The sequence below is a fragment of the Mixophyes fleayi genome, chromosome 4, assembly GCF_038048845.1.
Source record: "Mixophyes fleayi isolate aMixFle1 chromosome 4, aMixFle1.hap1, whole genome shotgun sequence".
NCBI lineage: Eukaryota > Metazoa > Chordata > Amphibia > Anura > Limnodynastidae > Mixophyes > Mixophyes fleayi.
Genome location: NC_134405.1, coordinates 111,086,635 through 111,100,602, shown reverse-complemented (window position 1 = coordinate 111,100,602; position 13,968 = coordinate 111,086,635). Strand labels below are relative to the sequence as shown.

The 13,968-nt window shown below is 42.4% G+C and overlaps 1 protein-coding gene across 2 annotated transcripts in view; it reads left to right on the top strand.

The window, feature by feature from the left end:
- The window catches only part of MYO5C (myosin VC), a 166,060-nt gene that overhangs the window by 20,711 nt on the left and 131,381 nt on the right, over positions 1-13,968 (top strand). For both annotated transcript variants that reach the window (XM_075208009.1, XM_075208007.1), the window contains exon 2: positions 11,623-11,733. In XM_075208009.1, coding sequence (XP_075064110.1) covers positions 11,623-11,733 — 111 coding nt within the window. The remainder of the gene's footprint in view (positions 1-11,622; positions 11,734-13,968) is intronic.

The window sequence follows — 13,968 nt, the reverse complement described above, 5'->3', positions numbered from 1 at the left end:
TTTTCTTTATAGTTATCATTTGAGCACTGGTGTTTATTAAAATAATTTTATGTCTCATACTAGCTATTGTGCCTTGCTAGCTCAGACTCGCACAACAATGCGTCATCATGTGCATGTATGACGCAAGACAGCAGTTTGGGAGGTACAACGGGAAACTGAGAGGTTGTGTATAGGTGATTGAACTTTGCTCTATACATCAAGGGGCCTCCGTGGAGATAAATGGTGAACTGAGATAAATGGGGAAGCCTGTTTAATAGGATGGTAAAATAGAAGAAAATCGATTGAAAAATGTTTTATGCTTTGAATAAAGCATGATCTTCAATTGACAATGTATTTTGCCATTTTTTTAGATTTTTATCTTATTTTTAACAGATTATTGATTTTATTATGTTTATTATTATTATTATTTATTATTATGTTTATGTTTATTATTCTTATTGTGTTTATTATTATTATTATTATTATTATTATTATTATTAGTGGAACCAAAAGCCCAAGGCTTTCTAGCTGGGTCACGCATGTGCAGATCCCCAGAGTCTGGCCCATTAAAAGGGGTTAGTTAACCCTTACAGCTCTGGGCCAGTATCGCTCAGTTGCCTCAGTGAGATTTTATTTATAAATTGCAGTAGTAACAGATTTTTACTGCTGCGTTAAGCGTAGATAACAGATCATGGTTATCGCCGCTTATTAGTAAGTTGGCTCCTAAGTTTTTCCTGCTTTGAATGGTACTTTCCTAAAAATATATTTATCTAAGATACCAAACCGTCAAAAAAATAAAATTTTGCCGGTAAATGTACCCAGCTGCCTCCTCTTTATGACTGTTGATGGTGAGTGTATGAAACTCCATTACACTTTACAACAGTTATTGACTGTGACCACAACACAAATGTAAAAAATAAAGCAATGTGAAACAAACCCTTGTCAGAAAACAAATATGTACAGGCCCAATCATTTACGCTATTGTTTGTAGGACCAATGTTAGAGTACTTACTAGTCTTTATTGACCTGCATCAAACACTTCTTTTTAACACCCGTGTGTTAAAACCTTTAGATTTGCATTTCAAACTCTTGTAGTGAAATTAATTTGTTGAATTGAAATAAATGAGAAATTTGGTGACAGCAATAAATGTGATTTTATTTTTCCCAACGCAGCTTTACCCCCCCAACCCCCTTCATATATGATAAGCATATTTTTCTGTTACCTAAGGGAAGGTCTCTTAAAAAAGGGTGTACCGTAATGTGCCTGATTGAGTAAACAGCTTAGTGTTTACTTGTTAGGCTTGGCTTTTCGAGAATTGATATTTGCATGAACTGTTCCATTTACCAATGGAGGTGTCTGAATCTCTAGGGAAATTTTCTAATAACAAAACGGCTTACATGTACTTTAGTTGCAAAAGTGTGGGTGGACATAACTTGTCTGCATACAATTTATCATTTTTGTTTATTTAAAATCCTACATAATTTGCCCTGAAGGATATGTAGCATTATACCTGTCTACCTTAAAAGTACAAGGCAGTGAGGCAGTGTAACTTGAAATACAGGTAGGGATCACATGATCTGTCACTGTCTTAAATGCTGCTCATTCTGTTCTGATGAACATCTGGTATTTTTAAAATTACCTTAATAATTTATATACACTATATGTAACTGATAATTATATGATCACAGGGGTAGATACGATTGTCCGCAATGTTCCTCAGAACATCGCGGCCGCGCATTTTTACCGTTACTACGGTAAAAATGAATGCTCATTTTTGCTTGCACCTCTATGGGGCACAAGCAAAAATGAGGGAGATTTCTACAATTGAGTCTCGCCCCACAGAGTCTTACACCCAATTTCACTAAGATCAGTAAAATTCTTAAGAGAAGCCAAAATCAAAGTCTAATGAAGACACATAGGAAAATATTTTATTTTACAATAAATTGGAGATATTTAAAAATTCTGATGTATTGGAGACTGCCAGAATGTAAGAGTATTGTTTTGTGTTAAACATTTAGAGTTAGGAGGAAATCCTGATAAAAGATGCAAATTTGCATGTTGGCAAAATTGTGTTGTGCTTCAGATGGTGGTTGTGACAAATTTAAAATGTGCTGACAGTTTTAGAGTTAGGAGGGGGTTGCATCCTAAACATACTAAACACACTCGCTTATTCTTCCGAAATGTCCGGAAGGCTCATGAATATCAGAAAATGTCCACTCTATCCCACTTTCAATATGGCCCATACAGTTCTAATTCCTAAATCCGGCAAAGATCCTCAGTTGGAGGGCTCTTATAGGCCAATTACCTTACTAAACATTGATTACAAACTAATGGCCAAAATAATCCTCCCACATTTACTTACCTCACATCAGTTAGGATTTGTCCATGGTCGTCATTCTGTGACAGGAATATGGTCAGCTATCTCGGCAATAGTGGCCTCTGACTTTAGCGGAGATGATAGTTTTCCTTTTATACTTCTCCAACTACTTCATTGTTAATCAACGGCCTTACAGGACCTCCAATGTTGTTGTCTCCCAGTATCCATCAAGGGTGTCCTTTATCCCCATTACTTTTTAATCTTGTGTTGGATCCAATGCTCAGGGTGTTGCAAAATTGGAGTCTCTTGAGGGGGATCCGGGTGGGAGATGTTGAACTTAAATTATTGGCCTTTGCAGATGATGTCATGATCTATATTTCCATTCCGGATGTGTCCCTTCAACCATTGATGGAATGCATTTTGGAAATAGGTACTGTTATGGGGTTCAGAGTTAACTTTGAGAAATCAACAGCTATTTATTTGCGTAGGGAGGTCACTAAACCGTCTTGGGCACACAATATTCCTCTGTTATGGGCAGGGTCGTCTATGCCATACTTAGGGGTCCTTTTCTCAAAGAATATCACTTCATTATATAATCTTAATGTGTCTAAGGCGATTGTGGCAGCTGAGCGAAAACTCACAAGTTGGAGCAAATTAACTCTTTCTTATGGTGGTTGAATAAATTTAATAAAAATGATAACATTTCATAGACTCTTGTATCCTCTCCAAATGTTACCTCTATTGTTAACAAATTCAGATTCTAATAGACTTAACACGGCCTTCCGCCGCTTCATCTGGAATAATAAAAAAACGAGAATTGGGTTGATGAAGCTCCAGCAGCCGAGGGATCGGGGAGGTCTCAAACTGCCGAACATTACTCGCTATAACCAAGCAGCTCAGTTGAGACTAGGGATGTGCACCGGCGACTTTTGAGGTCTCGTGTTTTGTGTTTTGGATCCGGATTTTCGTTATTTTTGAGGTTCGGATTTGTCTCGCAAAACACTTGACGAAAGGTCTCGGTTCGGATTTAAGGTTTTGGATTCGGATTTTTTTGCAAAAAAACATAAAAAGTTTAAAAATCAAGCTTTTGGGCTTATTTTCACTCCTAGGCTATTATTAACCTCAATAACATTCAATAACAAGCATTTCCACTAATTTACAGTGTATTCTGAACACCTCACAATATAGTTATTAGTCCAAAACGTTGCAACAAGGTATCTTTCTGGACTGCGTAGAGGAGTGGGTCACCACAATATATATTAAAAATGCTGAACTTTTATGAATCGCACCAATAAATGTACCTGGACTGCGTAGAGGAGTGGGTCACCACAATATATATTAAAAACCCTGAACTTTTATGAATCGCACCAATAAATGTACCTGGACTGCGTAGAGGAGTGGGTCACCACAATATATATTAAAAACCCTGAACTTTTATGAATCGCACCAATAAATGTACCTGGACTGCGTAGAGGAGTGGGTCACCACAATATCTTAAAAACCCTGAACTTTTATGAATCGCACCAATAAATGTACCTGGACTGCGTAGAGGAGTGGGTCACCACAATATATATTAAAAACCCTGAACTTTTATGATTCGCACCAATAAATGTACCTGGACTGCGTAGAGGAGTGGGTCACCACAATAACTTAAAAACCCTGAACTTTTATGAATCGCACCAATAAATGTACCTGGACTGCGTAGAGGAGTGGGTCACCACAATATATATTAAAAACCCTGAACTTTTAGGAATCGCACCAATAAATGTACCTGGACTGCGTAGAGGAGTGGGTCACCACAATATATTAAAAACCCTGAACTTTTATGAATCGCACCAATAAATGTACCTGGACTGCGTAGAGGAGTGGGTCACCACAATATCTTAAAAACCCTGAACTTTTATGAATCGCACCAATAAATGTACCTGGACTGCGTAGAGGAGTGGGTCACCACAATATATATTAAAAACCCTGAACTTTTATGATTCGCACCAATAAATGTACCTGGACTGCGTAGAGGAGTGGGTCACCACAATATCTTAAAAACTCAGAACTTTTATGAATCGCACCAATAAATGTACCTGGACTGCGTAGAGGAGTGGGTCACCACAATATATATTAAAAACCCTGAACTTTTATGAATCGCACCAATAAATGTACCTGGACTGCGTAGAGGAGTGGGTCACCACAATATATATTAAAAACCCTGAACTTTTATGAATCGCACCAATAAATGTACCTGGACTGCGTAGAGGAGTGGGTCACCACAATATCTTAAAAACCCTGAACTTTTATGAATCGCACCAATAAATGTACCTGGACTGCGTAGAGGAGTGGGTCACCACAATATATATTAAAAACCCTGAACTTTTATGAATCGCACCAATAAATGTACCTGGACTGCGTAGAGGAGTGCGTCACCACAATATATTAAAAACCCTGAACTTTTATGAATCGCACCAATAAATGTACCTGGACTGCGTAGAGGAGTGGGTCACCACAATATCTTAAAAACCCTGAACTTTTATGAATCGCACCAATAAATGTACCTGGACTGCGTAGAGGAGTGGGCACTGGGCACCACAATAAAATATATAAAAAACCTTCAACAGGTCTGCATTACACTACACATACGGCTGCTCCTCCATCCTCTCCATCATATACATGTTGGAGTTTTAGCGTGTGACAACCTCTTGTTTTTGATAATGTCAGTGCATTTTGAATATTTTTCAATTTGCCCCACACCACTGAATGTACTTTATCTATGATACGCATCTATCTATCTTGACTGCGTAGTGTGGTGGCCCCGGTACACAATTTGGTACCGAGGCCACAATATAATTAAAAAATTGGGCATCAACTGTCACCGTTGTTTAATATCTGATACACCTAAATATGGACTGCACAGTGGAGTGGCCCCGGTAGTAAATTTGGTGCCGGGGCCACAATACCTCCTCCAACTTCCAAGTGTAGTGTTTATAAAGACAGACAGCGTCGAAGTGTTATTAGTTGACTTTCTTAACCCTAAAATTGTCCCTGTTGCAAATATTCGTGCAATGGACAGTTACTTTTTTATTGAAAGACTCAAGCTTTCAAGTGTAGTGTTTATAAAATATAAACAACAATACAGTAGTTTTAGAGCACGTCAATACCTCTTGTTTTAAATTATGACACGGCATTTTACTTTTGGTTTAATTTCTTGTATTTTTTTAAATTTGGTTTTACTTTTTGAACATGGCAAACGACTGTTGATTGGTCATATAATGCAAAAAAAAAAGGTCCAAGATGGAATTGTCCTTGGGCCCTCACACCCACCCTTATGTTGTTTAAATAGGACATGCACACTTTAACAAACCAATCATTTCAGCGACAGGGCCTACCAAACAACTTTGGCTGAAATGATTGGTTTGTTTGGGCCCCCACACCAAAAAAGCTATTCATCTCTCCCTGTACAGACTAAACAGGCTCTACTGAGGCAAGATGTCGTCCTCATCCTCAACCTCTGATTCCTCTCCCCCTACAGTGTGTACTTCCTCCTCATCACACATTATCAATTCGTCCCCGCTGGACTCCACAACCACAGGTCCCTCTGTAGTATCTGGAGGGCAGTGCTGTACTTCATTGAGGAATTGATTATTCATTTTTATAAACATCATTTTTTCAACGTTGTGAGGAAGCAACCTCCTTCGCCGCTCACTGACCAGGTTCCCCGCTGCACTAAAAACTCTTTCCGAGTACACACTGGAGGGGGGACAACTCAGGTAAAATAGAGCCAGTTTGTACAGGGGCTTCCAAACTGCCTTTTTTTCCTGCCAGTAACAATATGGACTGTCTGACATGTCTACTTGGATGGTGTCAGCAAAGTAATCATCCACAATTTTTTCTATTGTGACAGCATCCAATGCAGCGAGAGTAGACATGTCTGCAATGGTTGGCAGGTCCTTCAGTCCGGACCAGATGTTATCAGCATCCCCGCCAGTGCCTCTTTTGGGAAAACTGAGCTTTTTCCTCGCAGCCATAGATGTGGAAGAAAATGAGGGTGGAGCTGTTGGCATGTCACGGTCCTCTTCAGAGGACAATCTCCTGACCAGCAGGTCTTTGCACCGCTGTAGACTTGTGTCCGCCGGAAACAGAGACACAACATACGCTTTAAACCGAGGATCGAGCACGGTGGCCAGAATGTATTCCTCTGACTTTAAAAGAGTGACCACCCTCGGATCCTGGCAAAGCGTACGAAGGGCTACATCCACAAGAGCTACATGCTTGGTGTAATCGCAATGGCTTACCAGCTCCTCCCTCACTTTCTCCAGCTGCTTCTGCAACAGCCTGATCAGGGGAATGACCTGACTCAAGCTGGCAGTGTCGGAACTGACTTCTCGTGTGGCAAGTTCAAATGGCTGCAGAACCTTGCACAACACGGAAATCAGTCTCCACTGCGCTTGACTGAGGCGCATCCCCACTCCTTTGCCTATGTCGTAGGTGGCTGTGTAGGCCTGAATGGCCTTTTGCTGCTCCTCCATCCTCTGCAGCATATAGAGGGTGGAGTTCCAGCGCGTCACAACCTCTTGTTTGAGGTGATGGCAGGGCAGGTTCATGCTTTTTTGATGTGCCTCTAGTCTGCGGTAGGCACTGGCTGAATGCCGAAAGTGTCCAGCAATTTTGCGCGCCACCGCAAGCATCTCCTGCACACCCCTGTCACTCTTGAGGTAATGCTGCACCACCAAATTAATGGTGTGGGCAAAACATGGGACGTGCTGGAAATTGCCCATATTTAATGCCCGCACAATGTTACTGGCATTGTCTGACACCACAAATCCCCATGAGAGTCTAAGTGGGGTAAGCCACTGGGAGATAATTTCCCTCATTTTCTCTAATATGTTGTCAGCGTTGTGCCTCTTATTAAAGCCTGTAATACACAATGTTGCCTGCCTTTGCATGAGCAGCCATTTTGTAGATGCTGCTACTGATGCAGCTGTTGCTGTTGCTGCGGAAGGGGATGCATCTACCCAGTGGGCTGTCACAGTCATATAGTCCTTCGTTTGCCCAGAACCACTTGTCCACATGTCCGTGGTTAAGTGGACAGTGGGTACAACCGCATTTTTAAGAGCACTGAGGACACTTGATCGTACTTCTCTGTACATTTTTGGTATCGCCTGCCTAGTGAAGTGGAATCTCGAGGGGATTTGGTACCGGGGACACAATACCTCCATCAACCCTCTAAATCCCACTCCACTGATGGCGGACACCGGGCGCACGTCTAACACCAACATTGCAGTTACAGCCGCAGTTATACGCTTTGCAATAGGGTGACTACTATCGTATTTTGTGGTCATGGCAAACGACTGTTGGACGGTCAATTGTTTTGTGAAAGACTTAGCGGTCTTACGACTTCCCCTCTGGGAAGATGACCGACTAACAGCAGCAACAGCAGCAGTGGCAGTAGTAGGCGTACCGCTGCAGGATTCCTCGGATGAATCCCGTATTGAGGAGGACTCAGTCTGGCTGCTGACTTGGGCTGCAGGACTGAATCTGATGGAGATTGTGGAGGAAGTTGACGAGGAGGGTGTTGCTGGTGTGTATCCAACTGGACCACGGGATTTAGGTGTCCCTGTACCGATGAGGGTCCTAGCCCCAGTTCCTGAACTAACCACTGAACTATGAAAGTTATTCAGGTGACGTATAAGGGAGGATGTTCCTAGGTGGGCAAGATCCTTACCCCTGCTTATTTGAGCTTTACATAAGCTACATATGGCCATACATTGGTTGTCTGGATTTGGATAAAAATAACTCCAGACCGAAGAGGTGCATTTTTTGGTCTTCTGACCAGGCATGACGATGGGCTTTTTCATCCCATGGACTGTTTCCCCCCCTGGTGCCTCATTTACAATAACCACATCACCATCCTCATCATCAAGTTCCTCCACAGCGCCAGCTACATCATCAATAGCCTCCTCCCGAGCCACCTCTTCCCGTACAGTGATGGGAAGGTCAGGCTTGACAACCACCAACATCCTTGGACTCGCCTTGTGGATTTGTGATAATTTCTCTTTAGAAGGCAGAGTTGTTTGCTGTTTTGTTGCTGACAGCATAACTCTCTTCAATTTTTTGTAGGGGGGGGGAGGAGGAGGAGGGCTAAGATCCGTGGGTGAAGCTGAACCACTAGTCATGAACACGGGCCAGGGCCTAAGCCGTTCCTTGCCACTCCGTGTCGTAAATGGCATATTGGCAACTTTACGTTTCTCCTCAGATGATTTTAAGTTTCTCTTTTTGCTACTTTTTCTTAACTTGGGCTTTTTGGATTTTACATGCCCGGTACTACGAGATTGGGCATCGGGCTTGGAAGACGACGTTGATGGCATTTCATCGTCTATGTCATGACTAGTGGCAGCAGCTTCAGCATTAGGAGGAAGTGGGTCTTGATCTTTCCCTACTTTATCCTCCAAATTTTTGGTCTCCATTATATGTAGCACAAGATACTGCAGAATGTGTGAACTTGGTAATATTGCAGTACCAATGGACTTATACTGCTGGATTGGTTTTGCAAATTTGGTTATAATTATTATATATTTTTTTTTTTTAAATTTTTTATTTTTTTTTACTTTTTTTTTATTTTTAAAAAACTTGGGAATAGTGGGGAAATAACTATGCCCTTAGAAGCACAGAGCACAGGACACAGCACCACTGGACTGAACAGGACACGGCACAGGACCCAGCAGCACTACGGAACTCAGCAGGACAGAGCACAGGACACAGCACCACTGGACTGATACTGCAGAATGTGTAAACTTTGTAATATTGCAGTACCACTGGACTTTTACTGCTGAATGTGTGAACTTGGTAATATTGCAGTACCAATGGGCTTATACTGCAGGATTGGTTGTGCAAATTTTGTGGTAATTAAAAAAAATTAAAGTAGTTTTTGGTATTTTTTAAAAAAACTTTTTTTTATTTTTTTAAACACAGGGGAATATTGGGGAAATAACTATGCCCTTAGAAGCACAGAGCACAGGACACAGCACCACTGGACTGAACAGGACACAGCACAGGACCCAGCAGCACCACTGACCTCAGAAGGACAGAGCACAGCACACAGCACCACTGGACTGATACTGCAGAACACAGCACAGCACAGCACAGCACAGCACAGCACAGCACAGCACTAAACAGCACAGCACTAAACAGCACAGAGGACCACCTAACACACCCTCCCTCTACCCTGATCAATGCCCGAGTGAAGATGGCGGCGACTAGCGGGGAATTTATAGGATCCGAGTATCGCGAGATCCGACAACGGGATTATGAGTCAGAGCCTCAGTTTCACATTTGAATTTGGCGCCAATACCCGGATTTGTCTCGGATCCGACTCGGATCCGCAACGTTCGGGTGGGCTCGGATTTCATAAATCCGAGTGCGCTCATCCCTAGTTGAGACACCTTAGAGATTGGTTACATAATACTGCCATCTACACTAATACCATACTTGATCAAGGCTTTCTTCCGGATATTAACTTACGAGCATTCTTACATCTCCATGATTACCAGACTATGTCTGGTAATCATGGAGATGGTAAACCAGACTATGTCCTTAATAATCCATTGCTGATGACCACTCGTAAACTTTGGTATCAGTTATGTTGCATGTTCAAAACTAATCCACATGCATCTTTCTATCTTCCCCTTCTCCATAACCCGGAATTTCAGGACGGCATGGCTTCCAGCCCCTTCACTAGTTGGGCAGAATCAGGTATTAATATAATTAGACCATTGATAGATAGAAATGCCCGCAAGCCTATGTCTCATGCCCAAGCTATTGCAATTTATCCTTTTCTTCATTCTCAACCTCTAGCTTATTTTCAATGTCAACATTATATCAGCACCGTACTTCATAAATTCTCCCAAGTAGACAGGGATAACTCACTTGACACCATATTATTGAAACCTGTCCCGACTCATCAATCAATCTCAGTCCACTACTCTTTATTGCATTTACATTTTGATTATGAGACAGCTAAACCGGGTATTAGCCAAAGGCAAGAACGATTCCAATCCTTGACCTCGGATGTTCTTTTAAAGGCTTTAGCCCGTACTACAAAAATGATGCCAGCTATGACTTATTCGGAGATGTTTTTAAATATATACCACAAAGCATATTTGTCCCCTTCCAGGTGTTTTCATAGTGGCCTATCTGACACTCACCATTGCCCGAAGTGTGGCTTCCCATGTGCGGACCTGGTGCATTGTTTTTGGGATTGCCCCTTAATTAAAGTTTTTGGACCCGGATCTGGAGGTTCTCTATTACCCACTTAGATTGTAAGATTACTAAGGGTTGTGGTAAGTTGCTTCTTGCTATCTCGGCTGCAGCTAGGAAGAGTATACTTCAGGTCTGGGCCCAAATTATCCCTCCCACATTTACACTTTTCCGAGAAAAATTATATTACATCTTTAGAATGGACTGGATTGAAACTTTATTGCAAAAGAGCTCTAGAGTAAAGGTTTTTTTGTGATTGATATTCTTCCACGTAATCTTCGTACACAAATTTGGAAGAACTTTCATAATACAGTTTGGTTCGAACTACGTATGTGTGCAGTTAACCCTCCAATTTCATTGACTCCATCTTAGCTACAATGATGGTTTGGGAAGAGACTGCCCTGCACCTTTGCCTCGTCTTGTCTTGTTATGTTTTATTTGGTTCAGTGTTCCTATGTCTTACCTGACCATACGGTCTTTAATCTGCTATTGAAAGACTGCATACAAATCTATGGTTAGTTCCTTTCAACAAGCATCTTTGTATGTATTCATATTCTTTTATTGTACTTCTTACCTCAAAATAAAAAAAATAAAAAAAAGATGTCTGAAGCAGCCTACCCTACCGTTGAGACCTACGGCCAATTCATCACTGCATTTTGGTTATGAACTTTATCAGTCTGCAGCAGTTACCAATATGTTAGAACAAAGGACATTGATAGGGAAATGCAGCCCATCAATATTGCAACAAATGTCAGTAAAAAAGACTGCATTAGTAATTCTGAATTATGCGTTTACATAGTTCCTTGGTCTATGCTATGCAGGCGTTGGTTAATTGTTTTCATTCTGTAGGAATCTACAGGAGATAGCCTGTGGCTGATGAAACTGCTGCATCTGAGTAATTGTTAGATACTGTGAATTTTGCATACCTTGTTTAAACTATTTGCTGACTGAAAGGATAGAAGCACAATACAGTCAAACGTTTGTCTAAGCAGTATGTATGACAAGTGTTTAGTGAATGTAGTCTTGTCACATTATATTGTTAACTGATCTAATTGCAACCATGTCCTTTTCTTTCTAGTATAACCGAGTTTGGATCCCTGATGCAGATGAAGTGTGGAAATCTGCTGAGATTACAAAGGACTTGAAGATTGGGGACGGTGTGCTACATTTATGCTTGGAAGATGGCTCTGTAAGGCCTAGTGTTAATGTAACCTCTGTATGCATTATTATATATACATAGTAGGTATAACCATTCTATCTGCACCAGAAGCCATGGCTTGTGTGACAAATGAGTAATAATACATGAAATAAATGTTTAATCACATACCCCCCATGCCATTCTGTATAGCATCTAAATGGCACTTTACAGAAAGTCCCTAAAACATGCGTCCTCTCTCGAAAAATATCTTTAATTACTAGATAAATAAGATTACCCTGCTTTACACTAAGCCAAGTGGAACCCCCAATTTTTGTTGTTCTCTTGTTTCATTGGTTTGGGTGTAGTTCCACCCACCAAAAACATTAGGTCCCTGATATCTCCTATTTAGTCATTAAAATAGCCTGGCTCTGATCATACCAACATTATTAAATAAAAAAGTTGGACACAATGGGCCTGATTCATTAAGGAAAATAAAACAAAAAAATTAGTAACTTTGAACCTTTGTGAAGGGTCGTTCTGTAGGCCATATTGTAATACTCAGTCAGTACGTTTTGCTCCAGCTAGCTGGTGGGTACGAGCAACCAATACCAGATGACCCCCCCTCCCCCGAATATATAGGGGCGTTTAACACAGTCACATGTGGGCAGACCCTAGTGCAGTGGTGTGGAGCAGTGCAATGAAATATTGGGCTCCAGGTCATTTCAGTTCAAGACAGGTAAACACTTTATTGAACTCCTCTTCTCCTCCAGCACAAAAGAGCATAACGGTTGCAGATAAAGGTTATGTGACCACTTTAACTCCTCCAGCACACACTTTGCTGCAATAAAATATTTCTAAGAGTTCACGCACCCGATGTTGTAGGAACAGTCATTACACATCATCAGCAGATCCAATCATATACACAGGCAGACGGTAGGCATGGTCCAGAGGTTCTCACACTACGCTCGTACGCACCATCCCCTACGTCGGGGTCCCTCCTTTTCAACTTGTTGCCACACTGCCTTCACGCAGTGACTCCCCCTCAAGTATGGGGGGTCTTTCCAAGGGGGCTCCTATTGGTGCTGTACAGAGTAATTCCCCATTTCCAGGGACCTCCCCTCATCTCTCTGCTGAAACTGCATTTAACTATTTGGGGAACACTTTCAGAATATTTTATAGATGTTGCACATCCGAATTGTCAGGGATTTCTGCATCACTTTCTTTTAGACATATTGGGGCATATTCAATTCCTATTCGCGGCCGCGATTCCATGTGGCTGCGCATATAAAGTGTCATTAAGGTAGCGCAATATCGCGGATTTCTGTGTGCACACCCCACGGTGCGCACAGAAATTCACGATGTTGCGGTACCGGGACCCCTGCGGCCGCGAATCGTAATTGAATATGCCCCATACTGTCTTGCTGGCTCACAGTACTCCTCTGGCTGCAGAGTCCAACCGTACTGTTACACATGGCACTTTCCCTTCTGCTTAGGACATTTAAATCAGTCTAACAGGGCATCTGGCCAGGAACTCTCTCCCCTGTTGCTAACACTCCTTGGGACTCTATCCAGGGACTCTCTTTCCCCCCTGTTGTCGTACAGACGTGCTTCCGTGGCAGCTGCCACTCACTCATCCCTCCAGGGTCTCTGGCTGCCGTCCATCCATGCCTTTCTCACTCAGGCACACTTTTTCAGCAGCTTCTCCAAAGGCTCTACCTTTCTGCTGGCCTTTGTAGTGGGGTACTCTCCCCCTCTTGCCCACTGCCATACAAGTGTTTTATCACTCCATGCACACTGTCCACATTGGTGCCTCTTCTGGGGTACCCCTAATGGTGAGGATCCTCCTCTGCATATCTGTTCCCCACTTTAGGGCTCTCTTGCTGCCCTTGATCAATGAGAGCTTTCACTCCCCTCAGGGAGATCTGTCAGTGCCATCTCGCGCCTCCCCCCCTACTTTATTGCCCTTCCAGGCGCTATTTGCTGGGGGCACAGTCCCCTTACAGAGTCCTGTATTTATGTGGCGGCTCACGGCACCTGCCGAGCCCCCCCTCATTTGCCGGGGACCCAGGACCACTACCTCCCTTCCAGATCCCGGCTGCAAAATGACAGAGTCTTTATAGACTCTAACTACCACCTGACCACCTCTGTCTCCTGGCGTGCTGTGCCTTGGCCACGCCCCCAACCAATGATGCAGCACTCGCGTTAATGGGGGCGGGGCCTACCTGCCGCCAATGTTACACCTTGACAAAACCATGTTGCAATTCAACGGGTGCAAATGGCAAATGA